Source organism: Solea solea, chromosome 17, assembly GCF_958295425.1.
Source record: "Solea solea chromosome 17, fSolSol10.1, whole genome shotgun sequence".
NCBI lineage: Eukaryota > Metazoa > Chordata > Actinopteri > Pleuronectiformes > Soleidae > Solea > Solea solea.
In genome coordinates, this window is record NC_081150.1 from 21,096,694 (window position 1) to 21,115,784 (window position 19,091).

Consider the following 19,091-nt stretch of genomic DNA (forward strand, 5'->3'; position numbering starts at 1 on the left):
AGAGAAAATATGAAAATATGACGTGATTTTACTCCCACGTTTGGTTCACTGTGAGAGGCAGTGAACGCAGCACGAGAATATCGCGAGAGTTGACAGACGTAGCTGAACGTGTGAAGTTGTTGTCAGTGCTACACTTTCCTCTTTCTTCGCCCGTCTTCTGGTTCCAAAACGGCTCTTCATTACGCGTTTATGAGGGTAAAAGTTTAATTATGTTGACGTCATGTTAGTGAATAATATCGTTCTTATGTTACTTATGTGATTTATGCGATGCAAACAAATTAGCTCGTCTGAAGTAGCTAGTTTTTGGCCGTATTTTCTGTCATTATTTCACTCGTTTTCGTTGTAAATCACGCACTGAATTTAATCTTAATTAACCGGAGTTGGCACCAGGATGTCAGCCACCTGCGTGCCTCGCGTTGTGCCGGCAGACAGTGATGTTTAGGCTGCCTGGTCTTTTCAGAGGAGCACTCAGGAGCGTCTGCAGCGCCGCCGACGACATGGCGAAGGGCAAGTTTTTCTACGCAGTGAGAAACGGCTTCAAACCCGGAGTCTACAAATCATGGTGAGAATGCTCACGACTTAAGTTCGGATCTTTGGTTTTACAGGGAAACCAGAGCCACTGGGTCCACGGGGGGGCGTTTTCTGTAGGGCGTGCCAAATCTCATTCAGATTAACGCTATTTTTTACTTCTATCTGAACCTCTCAAAAATATGACAACATTAATCTACTAAATCAACATAATTTTATAGTCTTTACAACTCACTCTCTCTATCGACATTAAAATCTCATTGAACACACTCAGTTTGAGTGTTGCTAAGCAACCACAGGATGTCATATTTGATTTGTAGATTATTGTTGTAGCCATTATACACATAATAGTTTGTAGTATGTGCTCAGATTTATCTTAAATAAATGTCTCACCACACAACTTCTTTACTTTTATCTGGTAATACTGAGTTTACGGAGTTAGTAGTTGTTTATTTTGTTTATTTTATCTTACTTAGAGAATGACTTACTTAAAGTGCCTAAAACGGCGCAGTGGGATAAAACAAATACATCTTTATTATTTTTTTTACCATTTTTAGGGATGAATGTAAAGCACAGGTGGAGAAATTTCCCTCTGCATCTTTTAAAAAGTTTGCGGCAGAGAAAGAAGCCTGGGCTTTTGTCAGAGGAGCTGAAATATCTGCTCCTCCACCGGTGAATAAAGGTACGCTTTTAATCCCCCCCCCCCCCCCCCCTTTTTTTTATGTCCACAATATTGCGTCGGAAATCTCACAATCTTTTTCTTTTGGTACCATAACCTTGACCTCGTGTTTTTTTTCCAGGAGCTCAGAGTTTAGATTCGGCCATCACTCTTCCTAAAAGAGGCCCTGAACCTCTGGAGTACATCCCTCTCGGTAAGAAGAGATCCCACTCGGACCAGGAGGACGGGGTTTTACCGCCCAAACGAACCAAACCGTCGGAAAGCTCGTGTTCAGGAAGCAGCGGCGACGGATTCACATACATGGGTGCGATGTTTCCCAGGAGTCTGTGGAAATGCACTCTTTTATATACCGGATAATCCGTTTGACACAAAATGGTGGCCATTGAGTTAAAAACTTGCTCTCCATCTGTCTCCAGGTGACGCGGTGGTGGTTTACACTGACGGCGGCTGCACAGGCAACGGGAAACAAGGAGCCCGAGCAGGCATCGGCGTTTACTGGGGCCCCAACCACCCACTGTAAGAACACACACACACACAGCAGGGGCCAAAATGTTCTGGAAATGTTAAACATTTGCTCTGAAATTCAATTTATAATCTTTCCCAACACAGCTAATCTAACAAGCGTTGTTTGTTTTTAAAGGAAAATCATTAAAAACTGAATATTTATGGTGAAAACTAACATGTTATGAACCAAGCAACCAGTTGATTATAAAAAATATTCGCTAGTCGCAGCCTTAGTTGTTTTTACTTGTTGATATTGGTATTAAATTTATTGACTGTAACACATAATGTATGTAAATATTTCTATCGTATGTCATTCTTTATTAACACTCTAGTTTTTATATTTATTAGAATTTTCATATTCTTATATATCAGGAGTAACTGCGATGAAACCTAATCTCCTCTTGGGGATTAATATAATATCTCTGATTCTGAGATGATTGGAAATTCAAAAATAGAATATTTTGTTATCCGCCGTACAACAAAACTTTAATAACACGTAATAAAATAATAATAAAACGTTAAATAATAATTTTCTTGGGCTTGGAATTCAAACGGATCCTCTATTATCTTCTTCATACTCTGTGTAATGTTGCACACACACATACACACACACACACTCTGTGAATGAATGAATGAATGAATGAATGAATGACACAGTTGTTTGTCTCGTGACAGAAACACAGCTGAGCGTCTGCTGGGAAGACAAACCAACCAGCGAGCAGAGATACAGGTGAACACGATCGTCACTGTGATGGAGATAAACGAGTAAGAATCATAAAGTAACGTGTGTGTGTGTGTGTGTGTGTGTGTGTGTGTGTGTGTGTGTGTGTTTCTAAACAAAGGCAGCCTGCAAAGCTCTGCAGCAGGCCAAAGAGAAGAACATCAAGAAGCTGCTTATTTACACCGACAGCATGTTTACCATCAACGGTGAGCTTTACTGTGGTTTGATGTCGCGACGTCTCCATAGTGTCGTGGCTTATTTCGTGCCCTGATAACTGTTCTGGCGCCTGAAGAGACGACACTGCAGCGGCGTGTGTTTGACGACGGCGTGTCTTCTGCAGGTATCACCAAGTGGGTGAAGGACTGGAAGCTGAACGGGTGGAGACTGAAGTCCGGAGGTAAAATCGTCAACAAGGACGATTTTGTGGCGCTGGACAGACTGAACGCTGAGCTGGAGGTCGTCTGGGTAAAAGAACACACTCTCTATACTTCTGTGCTGTAGAGGTGCGTCGATGTTAGTGTGTGCAGTTAAACATTTATGGAGCTCAATATCTCTCACCTCACTCTTCAGTTGCAGGAGACGAAGAGTAGCGTGTGCTGTCGGAGTTAAAGAGTTAAACCCTCCTTAAAGTGCTACTTTGCAGGATTTTTACCAAAGTTTAACAGCGTCAGAGTCCGTGTTTCCGTTCATGATTAAAGTCTGACTTTAGTCAAAGACTAAGACAATAATTCATTTTCCTTAATGTCGTGTAAACACGTTAGTCTGACTAAAATGAAGCTAGTCTTAGTTGGACTAAGGTGGTTTTTACACCTAATAGGCTGTGGTAGACTCAGTGTGATCGTGAAACGAACCAAACCTTTAGATTAATGTATTCTGTTCGTACTCTGACTACGACCTCATCAGTCTGACTACGACATCAGTCTGACTACGACATCAGTCTGACTACGACCTCATCAGCCTGACTACGACCTCATCAGCCTGACTACGACCTCAGCTAGATTTAACTGTGACTGTAAACATACTGGGTTTTCTGGGAGTCCACTTGCTGCATTTGGTTCACTTGAAGCTAATCGAGACCTAAGTTTTCCGGGGGACCAAAGTTTGGTTGCGCGTTCACAACATCCACAAACGGAAACTGGACTTTCCGAGCAAATGGACTAGGGTTCAGTAGACTGGAGCTGGTGTGAATGAATGGATAAAACGTAGGAATGGCTCTGTGATAAATGCGTCGTCTTCCTCCTCCAGATGTACATTCCAGGTCACGCCGGCTACACGGGCAATGAGGAGGCCGACCGCCTCTCCAGAGAAGGAGCAGCCAAACCTCATCTGCAGCACGACCGCGACGAAGACGATGACGACGATGATGATGATGATGGTTTCTGTTAAAAAAAAAACAAAAAAAAAAACAGACGAGGCGATCGTCTCCACTTTGAATGCCTCAAACTTTTCTGTTTCTGCACTTTAAAAAAAAAACAAAACAGAGACTCACAGGGAGGAGATCTGTGTGTGTGTCTGTGTGTCTGTTGTTTCTGTTTAAATAAAGTTTTGTTCTTATGTTTCAACTGGAACCACACACAGTCTTCATTTCCAATATTCTTTCATTCATTTATTTATTCATTGTGAGGATCAGACGTGAGGAGGCGAGGACAGAGGAGAGGGTGAAGGAAAGGAAGTGGATGGTGTAGTACAGCGTTTCATCCAGCAGGGGGAGCTCCATGACGACGTTAGAGGTGAGGACTTCAGCTTTTTCTTAAGGTTCACGCTGATACGGAGGGATTATTTATTGTCAAATGATTCCGTTTTAATTGCAATAAAGTTTATTCAAAGTGCAGTTTAGATCTAAAATGTCACTACTTTAATTAGAGGACATAACTTTAATTATTTAATAAAAACAGAATTTGAAAGGTACGATGATCTATTGCAAATGTATCAAACAGACTCATCGTGTGTGATATATGGACATACACTAATGTGCTAACATGCACTCAAAGACTGAGTTTGTGCTTGTTTTAGTCTAAAATATCCATCATTAATAAAAGAAATCCAGCAATATGAAGAGTCATTTTCAAAAATCAGTACAATTTGTTTTTTATTTTATTCACAGTACGACGTAAAAATCCAAGAGACGTAAAATAAATCAAACGAGAGACGGAACAATGGTCAGAAAATCTGTTAAAGTTGAATTTAGCTTGTTTTAAAGGAAAACCTGACACACACACAGGGACCAAAATATCAGAATATATAAAACTACAACTAAACAAATACATAAAAAACAGGATCTTTATTAATAATATTGTGTTTGTCATTTGACAACATCATATGTACTGTATATAAAAAATATAGCTGTTTAAATATAAAAATAACACTATGTTTAGTTTGTGCAACAGTATAAAAATCTGCAGTGGAAGTGGAAGTCTTATTTCACAGGTCGATGCGTAAACATTCTGTTTTTAGGTGAAAGTCCAATTTACTTTTGAAAATATCAAAATTAAACACCGGTGCGAGTGTGAATGATCAGATTTGCAGATTAAAAATATGATTTAAGAGAGTTTTTCTCGAGTCTTAGTAAAATTATGTATTTGTAGAATGAGATTATAATAATAATAATCTGGATTTTCCAGATTAAACTCTTCAAAAAGTCACAAACTTTCTCTTCCTAAATGATCTTTTTTTGGTGCAGGACTTGTAATAAAGTGATACATTTTTGATAGTTGGTTTTCTCGTCTCCTTCGACATAAAGACGGAGAAAGAGAAATGAAGAGTCTCCTCCTCCTCCTCCTCCTCCTCCTCCGTCCTGCAGCCAGTCAGTTGGTCGGTGTAAATGTTGGGATGGCATGACGGAGGCTCAGGGTTCCTCACCCTGACCCTGACCGCTGCCTCGCGGCTAGCGTGGGCCACCGCGACCCCGCCAGAGGCAGCCCACTCTGAGAGAGAGCGCCTGTAGGAGGTCAGAGGTCAGCCCTCGGCAGCGCCACCTCCTCGCTGGATGAGCCTCGTTAGCGCTCCTCCTCGACACACACACACACTCAGCAGACTGAGCTCTGGCATCAGTCCGCCGCTGCTCTGCTGCAGGGGAGGAAACTGTGAAGAAACTTAACAAACCTGACGTTAGAAACATCCAGCTCAAATTTCAGTTCCGGGTTTTTGTCAGTTTTTAAGACCTAAACTAATCCAGAATGTTGTGCCAGGGTTGAAGAACTCTGACACCTCAGACTGTCTGACGTGGAGCGGAGGATGTTTGCTAAAGTGCTTGCAGTGATGTGGGAGGAGGAGGAGGAGGAGGGAAAACTTCACGCAGACAGTTGTTGAACAGACAATAATAAGTCTGAGGCCAAGTCCAGTCCCAAAAAGTTAGAGATTGCAACAAACTGCTTGTTCAAAATGAACAGGTTATGTCCAAGTTCTTAGGATTGGAAGTCTGGATCTGAAAGGTCATGTGCAGAGCAGGGGTCGCGTTAACCGAATATTTTCCGTCATTGACCGTTTTTTTAAAACGGTGACGGAAAAATCTGAGAGCCATCTGTCATTTTGATTGCAATTCACACCCCTAAAAACTATGTTGATAAAAAAGGTGAAAAAAGAGGGATAGATGCAGATGAAGGACAAACTCAGCCCTTGGCCTCAGCGGAGCGAGGAAGTGGCAGTAAGGAGGTTAGGCGAGTTCAGTGGGAGCGGGAGTTCTCCTGGCTGAGGAGGGCGGATAGAAAAATGTTGTGCGACAAAATAAAGATTCCCATCGGAGAATCTGAGCATAATTTCTGACCTGGACACCGTACTCAATGCATCTCGCTATCCTTGTAGTGCTGACAGCGTGTTAAAGAGCTATGGACAGGAGGCTTTGGAGCGCGTCTGTGACCGGTGCAGCTGATCCACTGGTGCAGAAGGAGCGCATGTTGCGGGATTTCCTACCACGCGCAACTACGCGCAAGCAGGCACGCGATTTAAGTCCATGTGGACCAGGAGGAAGGTGTGAGACTGTGCGTTTAGGCCACAGGTTAACTGTTCATATTCCACTGCAATATGAACAATGCAATTGAATATGTCATTATTATCATTTAAAGTGACCGGTAAAAATTGATTATGACGGGATTTTTATGACCCTGTCAGTCAAAATGACAGACAACGAAAAAGTCTAGCGCGACCTCTGGTGCAGAGTTTCTGCGGTCATGTTGTTGGGCTGATTTCTTTAGTTCCTGAGTTCTGGGCTGATTTCTTAAGTTCCTGAGTTCTGGGCTGATTTCTTAAGTTCCTGAGTTCTGGGCTGATGTCTTAAGTTCCTGAGTTCTGGGCTGATGTCTGAAGTTCCTGAGTTCTGGGCTGATTTCTTAAATTCCTGAGTTCTGGGCTGATTTCTTTAGTTCCTGAGTTCTGGGCTGATGTCTTAAGTTCCTGAGGTCTGGGCTGATGTCTTAAGTTCCTGAGTTCTGGGCTGATTTCTTAAATTCCTGAGTTCTGGGCTGATTTCTTTAGTTCCTGAGTTCTGGGCTGATGTCTTAAGTTCCTGAGTTCTGGGCTGATTTCTTAAATTCCTGAGTTCTGGGCTGATGTCTTAAGTTCCTGAGGTCTGGGCTGATGTCTTAAGTTCCTGAGTTCTGGGCTGATGTCTTAAGTTCCTGAGGTCTGGGCTGATGTCTTAAGTTCCTGAGTTCTGGGCTGATGTCTTAAGTTCCTGAGGTCTGGGCTGATGTCTTAAGTTCCTGAGGTCTGGGCTGATGTCTTAAGTTCCTGAGTTCTGGGCTGATTTCTTAAGTTCCTGAGTTCTGGGCTGATTTCTTAAGTTCCTGAGTTCTGGGCTGATTTCTTAAGTTCCTGAGTTCTGGGCTGATTTCTTAAGTTCCTGAGTTCTGGGCTGATGTCTTAAGTTCCTGAGTTCTGGGCTGATGTCTGAAGTTCCTGAGTTCTGGGCTGATTTCTTAAATTCCTGAGTTCTGGGCTGATTTCTTTAGTTCCTGAGTTCTGGGCTGATGTCTTAAGTTCCTGAGGTCTGGGCTGATGTCTTAAGTTCCTGAGTTCTGGGCTGATTTCTTAAATTCCTGAGTTCTGGGCTGATTTCTTTAGTTCCTGAGTTCTGGGCTGATGTCTTAAGTTCCTGAGTTCTGGGCTGATTTCTTAAATTCCTGAGTTCTTGGCTGATGTCTTAAGTTCCTGAGGTCTGGGCTGATGTCTTAAGTTCCTGAGTTCTGGGCTGATGTCTTAAGTTCCTGAGTTCTGGGCTGATGTCTTAAGTTCCTGAGGTCTGGGCTGATGTCTTAAGTTCCTGAGTTCTGGGCTGATGTCTTAAGTTCCTGAGGTCTGGGCTGATGTCTTAAGTTCCTGAGTTCTGGGCTGATGTCTTAAGTTCCTGAGTTCTGGGCTGATGTCTTAAGTTCCTGAGTTCTGGGCTGATGTCTTAAGTTCCTGAGGTCTGGGCTGATGTCTTAAGTTCCTGAGTTCTGGGCTGATGTCTTAAGTTCCTGAGTTCTGGGCTGATTTCTTAAATTCCTGAGTTCTGGGCTGATGTCTTAAGTTCCTGAGGTCTGGGCTGATTTCTTAAATTCCTGAGTTCTGGGCTGATGTCTTAAGTTCCTGAGTTCTGGGCTGATTTCTTAAATTCCTGAGTTCTGGGCTGATGTCTTAAGTTCCTGAGGTCTGGGCTGATGTCTTAAGTTCCTGAGTTCTGGGCTGATGTCTTAAGTTCCTGAGGTCTGGGCTGATGTCTTAAGTTCCTGAGTTCTGGGCTGATGTCTTAAGTTCCTGAGTTCTGGGCTGATGTCTTAAGTTCCTGAGTTCTGGGCTGATTTCTTAAGTTCCTGAGTTCTGGGCTGATTTCTTAAATTCCTGAGTTCTGGGCTGATGTCTTAAGTTCCTGAGGTCTGGGCTGATTTCTTAAATTCCTGAGTTCTGGGCTGATGTCTTAAGTTCCTGAGTTCTGGGCTGATTTCTTAAATTCCTGAGTTCTGGGCTGATGTCTTAAGTTCCTGAGGTCTGGGCTGATGTCTTAAGTTCCTGAGTTCTGGGCTGATGTCTTAAGTTCCTGAGGTCTGGGCTGATGTCTTAAGTTCCTGAGTTCTGGGCTGATGTCTTAAGTTCCTGAGTTCTGGGCTGATGTCTTAAGTTCCTGAGTTCTGGGCTGATGTCTTAAGTTCCTGAGGTCTGGGCTGATGTCTTAAGTTCCTGAGTTCTGGGCTGATGTCTTAAATTCCTGAGTTCTGGGCTGATGTCTTAAGTTCCTGAGTTCTGGGCTGATGTCTTAAGTTCCTGAGGTCTGGGCTGATGTCTTAAGTTCCTGAGGTCTGGGCTGATGTCTTAAGTTCCTGAGGTCTGGGCTGATGTCTTAAGTTCCTGAGGTCTGGGCTGATTTCTTAAGTTCCTGAGTTCTGGGCTGATGTCTTAAGTCCCTTTGGTCTTGCCCGGTGTTGCTGAGATCACGTCCAGCTTACTAAACTTTGAAGTTGCTGCGATGTTTTGACGCCCGAGCCTAAATCACGTGTGAATGATGTGTCGTTTGGTAGATTTCTTGGTAATATTTGTGTGACCGTATTTTTGGGCTTTTCAGGTTATTTCCAAGTAGTTAAGCTGGTGCTGGAGTTCACGTCCAAGTCTCTGAGGTCGTATCTGGAGCGGACTTGTTCTTATTTGAGATCTTCAGGCCATGACTTTGTCTTTGCGTGAATGTCATCATTGTTGAGTCACTGTCTGACTCGCAGACACTTCGGAGTTCCTTGGTCATTCTTTATGTTTGCAGCACACGTTGAACCTCTGAAGAACAATATTATGTTAAGACGTAGATTCTCAGAGAACTTGGGTTGATGCCTCCACTCTGAATGTTCTCTGTCTGTTCGCAGGACCGGTTCACGTGCTGCTCTCCAGTGTTTGTCTTCAAACTATTTTATCCAGACACGCTGTCTATTCTGCTTATTCCTTTCTGATCCACAATCAAGGAGAAGCCGTGCGCAGCACGAAGTTACCGGAGGAGTCGCAATCAAAGGACGGCAGGAAGAACAAAGTGGCATCTGTTTCCATGACAGCTGTCGACATCCAGCTCTGAAACCTGTTACCAACACGACTGTTTCCTTTAATTTAACACAACTGTTTTTCCAAGGCTTTAGCATTTTCTGGAAAGCTACAGTTTTCCTTATTTTTAACTCCAAACCAAACCCCGACAGCAACAGCTGAAGTTGTGTTAATCAAGCTGAAGGGAGGTCAGAGAAAATGAAAAAATCTGCTCATTAAAAATATCTTCACAGCACAATATCAGTCTTTTACTGACATTTCTTCAATGATAATGAGATTGAACAAAAAACGGGCAAAAAAGACCAGAATCCACTGTTTTTCAAGGCTTGTGAATGAATGCGGCTGTTGGTCAGTCGGGTCAGTGAACGCACCACAGGTCTCTGTCATGGCTCTTCAGTGCTTTTTTTTTGTTTTCTTTTTCTTTACTTGCCAATGTTTTACAGCTTCATTATCTCGTCTCCCCGCTGATTCACATCGTGGACAGAATCGTCTGAATCGATGCGTGCCCTCGTGCTCTGCTCCCCTGAAGCCATCTGTGTATTCACAGAGTTGCACTCCACAGTGAGACGTTCAGCGTGTGGAAATTATGACGCCTACTCTGGTGTAGAAACATAACAAAAAAAAATCATAAATCAAATATTGGCTTGAAAGTTAATCTCGTTATGGAAATCCAGTGAATTTATTGACTATGCATGAAATTTGCCTGCAAATCAGGAGACTGTTGACTTTATAAATTACAGAGAGGTGAAGTTTGTTATTCACTAAATGAGTTTGAATGATTCAGTAATGATTGGGAGAGTCTTTACCGTGTTCTCGTAAGCGGCTGACGGTATCGGCACACAGCTTCAGGAAAAGGCAAGGATTCTGACTCTAGAACAGGGAAGGACATCTTCCGGGAACCGCTGACTCAACAATTTGACTCTGGCCTATTTGGGAACCATCGAGATGTTGTGACAAACATAACATGGAAGACAAAGATTAACTGGGATTGTTAAACCCAACTTCTGTGGGACTTCTCAGCCGAGGTGAGAAGTTCAGACATCTAGAGGGAGCTCGGAGTAGAGCAGCTGTTCCTTTGCATCGTAAGGAACAAGTTGTCCCGATTTGGGCATCTGATCAGGAGGCCTCTTGAGCACCTCCTGCTGGAGCTTTTGTCAACACACTTGGTCGCCTGGACCAGACCTTGGGGCAGAACCAGGGCTCTGTGGAGGGATTTCATACCTGATCTGGCCTGGAGTCTTCTGGATCCTACAGAACAATAGTCTGTTATTGTGACGTGATCTCGGATAGACAGAAGACAACAGAACCCGGGAACAGATTCAGGAGGCGGCAGAACATATTGGAGGACGGCTGGGAATGCTGATTCTGGAACGGTTTGACGTTATATGAAAAACACGGTCGGCACTGAGCTGAACAGCAGAACTCACACTGTAGAAGAGGCGAGGCGTACTCTTTCATGTCAGAGAGTCTGGGCATGCATGCTCCCATCCAGGACCTCCTGACCCCTGACCGAGGGTAAAACCACAAGACAAGGACCCAGGGAGGTGAGCGCAGAATGAAACACAACAGTCCTGCTTTTCTTTTACCAAACCACTCATAACAGTCTTTTCATTAAATTTGGCACCACGTTTGCCCGGCGTCCTCATTATGAAGAGAGGTGAATTGTGGGTAGACACCGCAGGTGGTTTGACAGTGCGACTGCTGATGCTGCAGGAGACGCCGAGGACACACTCGATGGAAAGAGGGAAGAAATGATGCAGCGAGAAGAAAAGGATGGGAGAGAAAAGAGGAGCAGACGACAGTGGGAGCGGGATGAGGGGGAGGGGGATGAGGAGGAGGGAGGAGTGAAAAAGTCAGACTGAGGGAAAATAAGTGATATGACTGATGGGAAAAGGAACAGTGGAATAAAAAGACGGTGATATCAGGAACAAATGTGGAGCCGGGATGGCTCAGGTGGTAGTTTGTGCCCCACAGGACATGGCCCTGGGTTCCACCTGCAGTTCTTTGTCCAGCCACAGGAGGGCCTTGTCCTTGTGTGTCCTAGTGCCAGACCCCTCGAGGTGGAGAAACCAAAAGCAGAAGACGTGGAACGAATGTAAGAATGAATAAAAGTGACACAGAAGCAGCGACGTCTCGGGCCGTTGAATTAAAGCGTGTCGTAGTTTCTCGTTTTTTTCAGAGGCAGGAAAACAAGAGATTTGCTAGTTTTGGAATGAATTAAAGAAGAAGCTTTTTACAAGATTCAACAGAACTGTCATAGTATTTGTATACAATGACGACTCTGTACACAAGTTAAATATTGGACGAATTTAATTGTTCTATTGGTCTTTCTTTTGAAAGAGATGAAGATCTTTTCATTTTTAAACTGCCGGTTACAGTGTTGCCATGGTTAGGGTGTTATGAATCCAAACAAAAAAATCGCGGTAACCTTAAAATTGAAAAACAGAACAAACAGAAACGTTTGGTACAAACTGCGTCCTGAATGGTTTTAAGAGTTGCCGTAGCAGCTCTATAGCGCCTCCCTGTTTCACCTCAGTATTTTATAAACATATAGCTGACCACATTTATAATTCTGGACATTCTTTTTTCATAAGGCTTCTATAAAAAAAATCTTATTTATGGCAATTTAAGGCCACTTTCCAGATTAAATGCAATCACTGCGAAAAGAGGACGTTCTTAAATATTTAAAACAGGCCGATCGTCGGAGGGAACACGTGGGAATTTGACTCAAGCGTCACAAACACTTGATCTGCAGAGAAAATAAAGTGACACTCGGAAATGAAGCAGGGACGCGTCAGCGGCTTCACCGCTGCTGTGGAAGTGGGACAACTGTGGTGCTGTGAGCTGAGCTGCCTGTTAAGATGCTGCTCAGGTCTGCAGCAGCAGCAGCAGCAGCAGCAGACTGAATCCCAAATCCCAAACACACACACACACACTTCCTGCACACGTCTTCATCCAGGCTCCCGAAACTGTCGGAGGCGTTTCACCATCGACTTTTTTGGCTCCAATAAATCATTAAAACCACGTTTAAAGAGACGCAGAGAAACAGGACGAGGTCAGAATCTGCTGAGACGTCGTCGTTGGTGTTTGTGACAGAACGTCAGCGCTAACGCTCAGGCTAACGCTCAGGCTAACGCTCAGGCTAACGCTCAGGCTAACGCTCAGGCTAACCGTCTCTGTGTGTCTTGATTACAGAAGCTGAAGTGAAGCCCTGCAGGCTTTGACTCAGGCCGGCGAGCGTCTGCATATTTCTACATAAATTATTTAGATTTTTGGCTCGTTTCTTCGTCCTGATTCAAGACTTTCATGGTCTTTGCTTGGGGGGGGGGGGGGGACCTCGGTGGAAGGAATCACCAGCACTGATGTGTCATTTAATCAGAAAGAAGAACCCGTCTCTCTCTCTCTCACAGACATTTGAACTTTATTTGCACCCGAGGAGCAATTTAACACCCCAGTTAGATCGTTTTAAGCTAACGTGACCTTTTTGGCCTGGGTCATACTTTTCACACGTCCACAGGGCGGCGCCACACGTCCACAGGGCGGCGCCACACGTCCACAGGGCTGCGCCAAACGTCCACAGGGCGGCGCCACACGTCCACAGGGCTGCGCCAAACGTCCACAGGGCGGCACACGTCCACAACAAAGCAGACTGTAAATCTGGACGCTTGTTTGTGAGACATCATAATAAGCAGAGGGTGAATGTCTCATCTGTGAGCCCAAGTGAACGTATGAGCTTAATCTGAAGGGATTATTCTGACGTTTTCCTGACAAACCTCTGATTTTAGCCTGACCACCGAAAAAAAAAGTATCCTCCAGAAGAGGAGGGTGAGGGTGAGGAAAAGGGTGAGGGTGAGGAAAAGGATGGCACCATGATGAACATCTACTGCCTGAATCCAAGTGAACGTGTGAATGTGCTAACTTTAGCAAAGTTTTCCAAACATTTACTCTGTTCACATGATTATGACCCTGACATGTGACTGATGATGTGAGGGTGAGTAAAGAATGAGATTAGAGGGTGAGTAAAGGATGAGAGGGTGATCTTTGTGTTTCTTGGTAAAAGTTTTTTTCGACACTAATGAAGAAGAAAAGACGTGGTCTGTGGAGGACACTGTAGTTTCCTTGAGTGAGGACAGACGTTTGTCCACTTGTCCCTAAATGTCACTCACTGGTCCTTTAACTTAATTTAACTTACCTTAACTTAACTTAATAACTTTTATCTGACAAACGTCTCACTTTACAACAAAAAGTTCCTGACAACGAAGACGTCCCTCAACGTCCCTCGTTGTCTTTCTCTCTCCCTCCCTCTCTCTCTCCCTCTCTCTGTCTCTCCCTCTGTCTCCCTCTCTCTGTCTCTCTCTCTCAGACAGGAAGTGACCTCCATCATGACGCTCGTTCAGATAAATAATTCACTCGCTCGTGTTTGGATTTAGTTTCTATGTTGCTGTCTAGTGTTGAAGCTCGACTGTGTGTGTGTGTGTGTGTGTGTGTGTGTGTGTTACTGTGTATTACTGTGTGTGTTTGTGAGAGGAGACGAGAAAAGGATGAGACTAAAGAGATGAGAGGATGAGACTAAAAGGATGATATTGGCAGTTTTACTTTGTTTTGTATAAAATGTCCTCATGTTGGACAAATTTGACCTGATGGACCTGGGACATGGTCTGTGAGGACAGTTGTTATTACCCATGATGCACCACTGTAATCCGTGTGTGCAGACTGACCAGAAGACGTCGCTCAGAGGAGGACGATAAAGTTTGATGATGAAAGATTTTCACTGTTTAAAACATGACGGATGATCCCGCCTTTGTTTATCTCATCCTCTGTCTGTCACTCTTCCATCTGTCCATCCTGACACTGTCAGAGTGAGTGAGTGAGTGAGTGAGTGAGTGAGTGAGAGTCAGGAGCAGAATATAAAGTGAGGAAGCAGAGACATCAGGGACACAGTCGTTCACAGCTCACAGAGGAGAGGAAGCACGGATGGTTGTTAGTCGACAGGAAGATTTAATTTTAATCATCTGCTCTGAGCAGTCTTTCTCTCTATACACTGTATATATATATATAAGTATATGCATATATATAAATATATGTATACATATATACATACGTATATATATATACATATATACATATATATGTATATATATATATATATATACATATACACACACACACACAATAGGATAAATTGGATCATTGTTAATAAGAGAGGATGTCGTTTACTTGATGATATAGAACAGGTACAGTGTGTGTGTGTGTGTGTGTGTGTGTGTGTTGGAGGTATATGAGGTTTACTGCTGTAATCAGTTCACTGCAGGAGGAAAACTTATTAGCTTGTGCAGAGAGGAGTCTCACGCTGACACTGTGTGTGTGTGTGTGTGTGTGTGTGTGTGTGTGTGTGCAGCGAGCAGCTTCAGGCTCTCAGCAGCACATACAGCACACGTCTGTCTTTCTGTCCCTGTGAGGACACTCATGTAAAACTCTCACTCTCACTTTAGTGAGCGGTCATTTTTACCCTGAGACGTCCTACTGTCCTCTCGTCCTCTCGTCCTCTCGTCCTCTCGTTGTTATTCATGTTCCCAGTACTATTCCAGAACTTGCTCTCATACCCGTTCCTTTACTCCTGTACCAACATCTCTCTCCTGATGTTGTTGTCGTTCCCTTTCCTGCTCTTATTTCTTTTTCCGTACCTGTTCTTGTAGTGGTTTGTTGTTTCTGCTCTTGTTCTGGGTCCTGTTCCTGTGTACCCGTCGAGACATTTCTGGCCTACTGAACAAAACCCGAGAAGAACTAATTGCAGATGAAAAGTTTTCATGCTTTGGGTTTTCAACCTTTGGGTGAATGTAAATGATGTGATATTATTATCGACCGACTCTTTTGAATCCAGAAAACCAATCAATGTGACGCTCGTGAAATTAGAGCAGATGGTGTTTCTCAGTCGATGCCTCTGCTCTTTTTTCTGTTTGTGTATGTGTGTCTGTCTCTCTCTCTCTGTCTGTCTGTTTCTCTCTGTCTCTCTCTCTCTGTCTGTCTGTTTCTCTGTTTGTCTCTCTCTCTGTCTGTCTGTCTCTCTGTCTCTCTCTCTCTCTGTCTGTCTGTTTCTCTGTCTGTCTGTCTCTCTGTCTCTCTCTCTCTCTGTCTGTCTCTCTCTCCGCTGCAGCTCACTGGCTCCGTGTCTGGTAGACGCAGGAGGGCAGAGTGCAGCGCTGGCGGGCCTGCGCGCGCAGTCGAGGGAGAAGCTCGGCGGCGGCTCGGCGGCAGCCATCTTTACGTTCTTATCTCCCGCCCATGTGCCCCCCCGCAGGCCAGGCTCAGCCCTGCTGTAATTGACTTTCTCCCACTGAGCCCAGCGGAGGCTTCAGGCTGCAGAGCTGCACCGAAAAACCTATTACACACTGCTGCACACCTACACACTGCAGACCTATAGAGCGCGCGTGTCTGAATTCATCCTGTCGACTGCTCGTGTCTGTTGGTTCAGATCCAAACAGGTTGAAACGACAGAAATCTGATTAAGCAGCTTAGATCAGTGTGTGTGTGTGTGTGTGTTATCAGACAACCACCACCACCTGAACAAGCCTGAAACCTGTGACCCATCTGTCTTCTCTGCCGGTCACAGTCTCTGCACTGAAGGTCGCGGTGAAGAGGAAAGGTCAAACGACGAGACGTTTACTCACCATCAGTAGAAGCTTGGTTCCAGCTTCTTATGGCATTGTAAGGCTCCCACAACACAAAAAAGTGACTTTCAGTCGTGTTTAAGCCCAGTCGTCTCCGCTAGACTCGGTACAACTTTCAGCCGCTCCGAGTTTCACACTTGCGCACAAACAGAACCTTTGTAATAACACATTCCCCTCCGGGCCTGAGGTGGCGCTGCGTCCAGAATGTCTGAAGGAGAAGACGAAACAACAAGACAACTCGCTCGTCTGAAACTTCTGTTTCCTCCACATCACAGCAAATCACGGACTCACACTCTCTGTGTGCTCGTTACCGTAGCGCCGGCAAGTGAGCTGATTAAACCCGCCGTACCTGGTGCCCCGTGTGCAGTCGTTCTACACGTTCTGGTTGTGTTTACCCACAATGCCCTGCGTTTTCATAGTTTGCTTCCTTGAGTTCAGTTGTGCGTTCTCACCTCCACAAACGAACCGGACTTTTCCGAGCAAACGGACGAGGATTGGAATTAGAAGGAGCTGTTGTGAATACGACTTTTATCAGAGCAGAGGTCGTCCTGCGAGGGGTTTGCATGTTTCTCCCTCTGAATCTGAAGCATATTTGAGAACATCTTCTTTTCCAGAGTTTGACGATCACTGATCAACATTTTCTGAACCAAAACGACTCATTTATTCATCGACAGACGAATCAGACGATGAAAATAATGGTTTTGTCGCAGCTCTGCGCGAGTGTCCACAGTTTCCCCAAACTCTTCTATCGCAGCACAGTTTACATCACAAACTTTACAAATCTATACTTCATGGCTCTTTTTAATTTGTGTAAAACCGTCTTCCAATCCAACTTAAATAACAAATGCAAGACACAAAAGTTCACGGCGGGTAAAAGAAAAATACATCTACAAAAACAGTGAAACGTGGGTCAAACTAACAAATACAAAAGTAGCAATAAAAACCAAATAACGTCAACAAGTGCACTGATGTAAAGACTTTGTTATTTAAACCAATGAATCCATGTTTAGTGACAGTAAACGTATCTTAAAGTGCTTTTACATCAAATAATAATAAAATATGTAACATCATCCATAAAATAAGTAAAAAGAACAAGAGAATCAGTCAAATATACACCCAAAAAAAGTCTCCTGTGTCCCACCTCGGGGTCCCGACCCAGTGTTTGGGACCCTGTAGTTTAGAAAAGCAGAGTCTGGACAGGATTTTATTTTGAAAAACATGAATCTGTAGAAACATCTGAAGCAGGTTTTCTCTCGCTCTCTCTCTCTCAGTCCAGAGGCAGGGTTTCATTAGACTGTTGATCTGCTGGTGAATGAATGAATGAATGAATATAAACATATATATATATATATATATATATACAGTATATGAGGTGAGAGAAACCTGTGTGATTTATCTCAGTCTTAATATTTTATTAAAGGAAGAGTCTAAGTAGGTCATCCTGTTCATAACCAGGCTCACTCTACCACTGTCTCTCTCTCTGTCTCTGTCTCTGTCTCTCTCTCTGTCTCTCTCTGTGTCCTCAGTTCACTTCTATCTGCTGTAAAAGCACAGACGGACAGAGGAGGACTGGGAGTGGGAATGGAGAGAGAGAGAGTGAGCTGAAGGATTAGAAAGGAACGAAGGATGAAGGGAAGGAGGAGAGGAGATTAGGACGGACGTCGAGGTGTGAGGAGGTGAAAGAAGCAGAGTGTAGAGATGGAGGAAAGAAGAGAGAGAGGGAAATGAAAGGTAGAAATCAGAGACTTCCTCCTGAAGTCAAACCAGGAGAGAAGAATATGTTGATGGCCACCAGGGGGCGACTGTGAGAGCGCTCACTTTAAAACCTTATTTTTAAATGTGGAACAAACGTCCTGTTTTGCTGCATCACTTCCTGTTTTGCTGCATCACTTCCTGTTTTGCTGTGTCACTTCCTGTTTTGTTTTTCTTAACAATATGACGTGAACACTGAGGGACACGAGGATGTTTTTCATTATTTAATGCTGTCACTCTTATTCTGGACCTGTTGTCGTCATGTCGTCACCAAAACCTGGTCCTAAGGAGGCAGAACCTAAAAGTTTAGAACTGTGGATATGGTTAAGGTTAGTGTTGGTCATTAACTGGTTAAGATTAATGTTAGTTCTTAACTGGTTAAGGTTAGTGTTGGTAAATAACTGGTGAAAGTTAAGGGTAGTCATTAACTGGTTAAGATTAGTTTTAGTCATTAACTGGTTAAGGTAAGTGTTAGTCATTAACTGGTTAAGATTAGTGTTAGTCAATAACGGGTGAAAGTTCAGGGTAGTCATTAACTGGTGAAGATTAGTTTTAGTCATTCACTGGTTAAGATTAGTGTTAGTCCTTAACTGGTGAAAGTGAGTGTTAGTCCTTAACTGGTGAAAGTTAGTGTTAGCCATTAACTGGTTAAGATTAGTGTTAATCAATAACTGGTGAAAGTGAAGGGTGGTCATTAACTGGTTAAAGTTAGCCATTCACTAGTTAAAGTTAGTGTTTTAACTGGTTAAGATTACGATCTGTGTTAGTCATTAACTAGTTAAGGTTTAAGTTAGTGTTGGTCATTAACTGGTTATGATTAAAGTTATTGTTAGCCACTAACTGGTTAAAGTTAATGTTGGTCATTAACTGGTTATGGTTAAGGCAGTTGTTTAGTCTGTCCAACCTAAAAAGTCCTAACTTGAATAGTTAACACACACACACACACACAGCCACACAGGCACTTGTTTTTATATCTTATTGAGGACACACAATAGACATAATGGATTAAATAGCCCCTTAACCTTAACCAGTTAATGACTAACACTAACTTGAACCATAACCAGTTAATGACTAACACTAACTTGAACCTTAACCAGTTAATGGCTAACACTAACTTTAACCATAACCAGTTAATAACTAACACTTACTTTAATCTTAACCAGTTAATGACTAACACTAACTTGAACCTTAACCAGTTAATGAATAACACTAACCCTTAAACCAGGTCTCCCCACAAAGATGTTAT

General features: G+C 43.5%; 1 protein-coding gene across 2 annotated transcripts; it reads left to right on the plus strand.

Moving 5' to 3' along the window:
- The first annotated feature begins 81 nt into the window (after nucleotides 1-81).
- On the plus strand, nucleotides 82-3,910 carry rnaseh1 (ribonuclease H1). 2 transcript variants are annotated; one of them, XM_058612620.1, is made up of 9 exons: nucleotides 82-195; nucleotides 461-562; nucleotides 1,086-1,210; nucleotides 1,329-1,511; nucleotides 1,624-1,723; nucleotides 2,387-2,441; nucleotides 2,554-2,638; nucleotides 2,773-2,897; nucleotides 3,678-3,910. In XM_058612620.1, the coding sequence occupies exons 2-9, from the start codon at nucleotides 498-500 to the stop codon at nucleotides 3,816-3,818; spliced, it is 879 nt and encodes a 292-aa protein (XP_058468603.1). In that variant the 5' UTR covers nucleotides 82-195; nucleotides 461-497; the 3' UTR covers nucleotides 3,819-3,910. The 2 variants fall into 2 exon arrangements, with proteins under 2 accessions (XP_058468603.1, XP_058468602.1); XM_058612619.1 differs by having other exon boundaries at nucleotides 86-562.
- The last annotated feature ends 15,181 nt before the right edge of the window (nucleotides 3,911-19,091 follow it).